General features: G+C 37.8%; 1 protein-coding gene across 8 annotated transcripts; it reads left to right on the top strand.

Annotated features, from left to right (window-relative positions):
• Positions 1 to 383: 383 nt before the first annotated feature.
• On the top strand, positions 384 to 4,628 carry LOC141697140 (uncharacterized). 8 transcript variants are annotated; one of them, XR_012564602.1, is made up of 3 exons: positions 384 to 2,803; positions 2,893 to 3,008; positions 3,872 to 4,628. XR_012564602.1 is itself a non-coding variant. In XM_074501381.1 (2 exons), the coding sequence occupies exons 1-2, from the start codon at positions 728 to 730 to the stop codon at positions 2,905 to 2,907; spliced, it is 2,091 nt and encodes a 696-aa protein (XP_074357482.1). In that variant the 5' UTR covers positions 384 to 727; the 3' UTR covers positions 2,908 to 3,048. The 8 variants fall into 8 exon arrangements, 4 of the variants coding, with proteins under 4 accessions (XP_074357482.1, XP_074357481.1, XP_074357479.1 ...); XR_012564601.1 differs by having other exon boundaries at positions 385 to 3,054; positions 3,872 to 4,056; positions 4,152 to 4,626; XR_012564600.1 differs by having other exon boundaries at positions 385 to 3,054; positions 3,872 to 4,056; positions 4,142 to 4,626.
• The last annotated feature ends 622 nt before the right edge of the window (positions 4,629 to 5,250 follow it).

Raw genomic sequence — 5,250 nt, 5'->3', positions numbered from 1 at the left:
GTCGAATGCAATTATTTGGCAATCGTGATTATTTGCCAATTAATTCTAAATAAACCTCATGGTGAAAACGTTACCCCACTCTTAGTTTTTCAACTAAATTACATATTTGGCAAGGACATGTATAATTCCTTATCTCTTTAATAGCTCTCAATCACATCAACCCCCCGTTAGCCAAAAACCCATAACATATGAATTCTCTCATCATCCCTCAATGTATTAAACACATTCCAACTTCTTTCCCTTTCTTTTGAAAATTCCATACATCATCACTTAGTGACAATCAATTCTTGTTTCGAACTTTCCATCATTTTATTCAAATGTACACACATATTATATAGGTGCATGCACTACATTATTTGTATGCATGTATAATGTATGGATACAACACTAAAAAGGACAATAAACAAGCGCGTGAATTAAGGTTTTGGTGTTACACAAGGCACAAGCCCCCACTGTCCTTCTTGCATCACATTTGTCTACAAACAAAAAAGTGTACCAAAATTCCATTCATTCCTCCACCCATTCTTCACTCAAATAATCTCACAAAAGTTCATTTTCACCCACCATTCCACCTTTTCTAATGACCCACCGGAGATTCTTGAAATTCCGGCCACCTCCGGCCAACCCAAAACACTAAAGACTCAAACTTTACCATAAAAACACACAAATTCTTCAATTTCACCACATACCCACAAATTATAACACCATTTTACCTCACCTTTTAGCAATGGCAGCTGAGGAAACAGCAGCAAAAGGAGTGCAAAAACGTTATGAAGGGCTAGTAATGGTGAGAACAAAGGCAATTAAAGGGAAAGGAGCTTGGTATTGGTCACATTTAGAGCCCATTTTGATAAACAATTCAGAAACAAATTTACCAAAAGCTGTGAAACTTAAGTGTGGTTTATGTGATTCTGTTTTCTCTGCTTCAAACCCATCAAGAACTGCTTCTGAGCATCTTAAAAGAGGGACTTGTCCTAATTTTAATTCTTTCATTTCCAAGCCTGTTTCGCCATCTGGGTCTACTCCTTCTCCGGTTGTTCAATCCCCTGCTCCTCTTAGTTTAGCTTCTCCGCTGCACCGGAGTGGCAAGAAAAGGAATTCTTGTTTTTCCGGCAGGAATTCCGGCGGGAGTGGTAGTAGGAATTGTTCTAGTGGTTTTCAAGTTGAGCCTCTTGCTGTTATCGATCCTTCGAGGTTTTCTGTTGAGGTTGCTTATTCTCCAGTGGCCTCGGGTGGTGCTGCTGGGGTTTTTGGGCAGCAGCACCAGGTTCCGCAACAACAGCAGCAGCAGCATTTGGTTTTGTCAGGGGGGAAAGAGGATTTAGGTGCATTAGCTATGTTTGAGGATAGTGTGAAGAAGTTGAAGAGTCCGAAAGGTACTATGCCTAATTTGAGTTTAAATAATATTCAGGTTGATTCAGCACTTAATAGTCTTGCTGATTGGGTGTATGATTGTTGTGGATTACTGTCGTTTTCGTCTTTAGAGCATCCTAAGTTTAAGGCATTTCTTAATCAAGTAGGATTGCCATCTGTTTCGAAAAGAGAATTGGCTGGGGAGAGGTTGGATGTTAAGTATGATAAAGCTAAGGCGGAGTCGGAAGCTAAAATTCAGGATGCTATGTTTTTTCAGATTGCTTCTGATGGATGGAAATCCAAGAGTTTTGGGCATATTGGTGGGGAGAATTTGGTTAAGGTAGGTTTGAATCTTCCGAATGGGACTAGTGTGTTTCGGAGGGCGGTTTTTACTAGTGGTTATGTGCCTTCTAAGTATGCTGAGGAGGTTTTATGGGAGGCTGTTTTGGATATATGTGGGAATAATGTGCAGCAGTGTGTTGGTATAGTTGCTGACAGGTTTAAGTCCAAGGCGTTGAAGAATTTAGAGAATCAGCATCATTGGATGGTTAATCTTACTTGTCAGTTTCAAGGGTTCAATAGTTTGATCAAGGATTTCACTAAAGAACTTCAGTTATTCAAAAATGTTATCGAGAATTGTTCAAAACTAGCTAATTTTGTTAATGGTAAATCTCAAGTTCGAAATAGCTTTCACAAGTTTCAGTTGCAGGAATATGGGCATGCAGGGTTATTAAGAGTATCTTCTCGCGGTAGTAGGATGGGTTTTGGACCTGTCTACACTATGGTGGAAGACATACTGAGCTCAGCTAGGGCACTTCAGTTAGTTTTGCTTGATGAGTCGTATAAGATAGTTTCGATGGAAGAACCACTTGCCCAGGAAATTGAGGAAATGATGAGGAATCCCCATTTTTGGAATGAATTAGAAGCAGTACATTCATTGGTAAAACTGATCAAAGGAATGGCTCAGGAAATAGAGGTGGAGAGGCCACGTGTCGGGCAATGCCTTCCACTTTGGGAAGATCTTAGAGTTAAAGTGAGGGAATGGTGTTCGAAATTTCACGTTATCGAAGCACCTGTAGAAAGAGTAATCGAAAGGAGGTTTAGGAAAAATTATCACCCAGCTTGGGCTGCAGCATTTATACTAGATCCCTTGTATTTGATTAGGGATGCTAGTGGGAAGTACTTACCGCCATTCAAATGTTTGACACCTGAACAGGAGAAAGATGTCGATAAACTCATAACGAGGCTTGTTTCTAGGGACGAAGCTCACGTTGCACTAATGGAGCTTATGAAATGGAGAACAGAAGGGCTTGATCCGGTGTATGCCCAAGCTGTACAGATAAAACAGAGAGATCCTACTACAGGAAAGATGAAAATTGCCAACCCCCAGAGTAGCAGGCTTGTGTGGGAAACTTATCTTACCGAGTTTAAGGCACTTGGGAAAGTTGCAGTAAGACTTATCTTTCTTCATGCAACTTCATTTGGGTTCAAGTGCAATGTGTCTTTCTTAAGATGGATTAATGCTAATAAACATTCCAGGGCTGGTATGGATAGGGCTCAAAAATTGATTTTTATCGCTGCACATTCAAAGCTTGAGAGGCGGGACTTCTTTAATGACGAAGATAAGAATGCAGAATTCTTAACTGTGGCAAACGGTGAGGATGATGCGCTTAATGAAGCTTTTGTTGATGCACCCGCTGTGTAATATTCTCCCCTACAACCCCTGATTTTGTTCCTATTGTAGAGTCCTCAATTGTAGAATTTTTCCATATTTTTTCTCCATAGTTGTTTCCTCTAATTGGTACCTGATTAAATTTTCTTTAGAAGTATTAAGGGTGGCAGAGAGGGAACACCAGAGACGAAAGTGTTCAACATACAGCTGCTTCGTGACATCAGGAATTTAGCTATAACTAATTTTTTCTAGAATCATGAATTTGCCGATAATCTTCCTGTTTGTAAAGACAGAAGAATGTAGTAGTCATTTGGAGTGAATAATACTTTATGAATGGAAGGTGTTTTTTCTTCCCTTTTACTGAAGGAAGTGCAGAAATCAGTTTAACAAGTTTAAGTTTATTTAACTACCTGATGCATGCAGCGAACATCTACAATTGTTGGATTTTATCCTTGATATGAAATTTAACTTGTCACTTGTAATTATTGAAAAGATTCATTCTTGCTATGGTGCTTCATTATTTATATTCAGTATAGCTCCAAGAGTGCAGTGTATAGTTAATTACCACTATCGTTTCCTGATTGCTCTAATTTGAATGCGAGTAACTAAGTGTCCCATATATTCTGCAAGTGGTCCAGGTTTTTTATTTTGACATCTTATACACCAAATTCAGAATCCTAAAGCCTAATTTTAAGATTGGACTTATGTTATATCCCACTTTTTCTTAAGCGTTATAGATTTTTTTTTATGTAAGCGATTGGTAGTGTCTCTGTACACGGTGGCTAGCGCTAAATTTCATGTTTTCTTAAGTATTCTAGTCCTGTCCGTTTTTTTTGTTGAATGCAGATAGTTCTCGTGCAATTTGATATATCCGTCTTCAGGACTGCTTACAGCTATATTAACCATCGTTCCAGAACAGATCGATATTGTTTTTCTAGTTCGTGGTTTATGGGCTAATGAGAGTGTTAAGGGCATTAACAAAAGATTGCAAGTCTACATCGGTGTCTTGGTTGTTATGAAGAGACCTTGAGGTAAAAATCTTTTGATAACTTGTCTTTAAAACATTCCAAAGCTTATACTATGAGTGTATGGTCGGTCATTCAGTGATGCTCTTAGTGCAAAAAAGGGTGTAAGAGGACCCGGAGCAGATGAGAGGCTGTCGGCATTTAGCAATGGAAAGCAAAGGATGGTTGATAGCGATTCGGCAACATATTTGAACTTCTTACTCATTTCACACAGCTCAAACAATGGGAAAGGCTGCAATCAATCCGTAATCGTCTGTTTCTACAACTTCCTTAATACCCCTTATTATGTTTTCGTTTGTTTCATTGTTCATAAGTAAAATTTTTGTAAAGCTAATACCTTAGTATAGACTCTTTGCAGTATCCATCATGTTTGCAGCCCTCGTCTTTGTACTTGGAAGCATTTTTCACGCAGACAATAGTTTGCAGAAATAAGGTATAAGTTGGCTCACCCTTGCAGAGTTGTAATAATAGTATACTAGAATGAAAATTCTTCTCAAGTGACCAAGACATATATATGTGAAGAATAATTTTACTTTGATTAGAAGTAAACCTAAGGAAAATTGCTATTTCCTCGGTCCTAAATTATTAGCACTTTATATTTTTACACGCACTATTAATGTTTTTAATAGATCTAAGCTCTCCGTTCCCAGTTTTCTTGTAGCTAGATCCTCCGGGATCACAAGAATCCTTAATTAGAATGGGATTTTTTTTCTCTAAATATGGAGTAGTCTTTTATTACACATAAGAATGTGTGTAAAAGTTAAACTGACAACTAATTCGGGACGGAAATAGTTTACCTATGGAGTATCTTATCCTTCTACTTGAAGCATAGTTAGGCTTAATTTGTTTTGACTTGTTTGTTTCTAACATGTGTTGTCTTGGTACTCCTTGGAAATGCTATAACTACACATACCATAAGTCCATAAGAATCAATGTAGTTGCATTGGATTCCTACTGCTTTATAAAAATAAATACATACATGATCTGGTGCAATGATTTACATAAAAAAGGAAGTGAAAATATGCATGTAATAATACATAGCAAGTAGAATTATTTCAAGTATCTGAGAAGAGGAGGTTCATGATTAATCCAGGAAAAGTTGTACTATTCCAGTAATGGAAAATTATGAATGTAAATGTTATTATGTTATTCCATCTTTTGTTAGTAGGCCATGTAAGTTGATAAAAGAAAAGTAGGGTT

The sequence above is a fragment of the Apium graveolens genome, chromosome 11 (assembly GCF_009905375.1).
Source record: "Apium graveolens cultivar Ventura chromosome 11, ASM990537v1, whole genome shotgun sequence".
Taxonomy (NCBI): Eukaryota; Viridiplantae; Streptophyta; class Magnoliopsida; order Apiales; family Apiaceae; genus Apium; species Apium graveolens.
The sequence above is the reverse complement of the archived record's forward strand: the minus strand, read 5'-3'. Positions and strand labels throughout refer to the sequence as shown.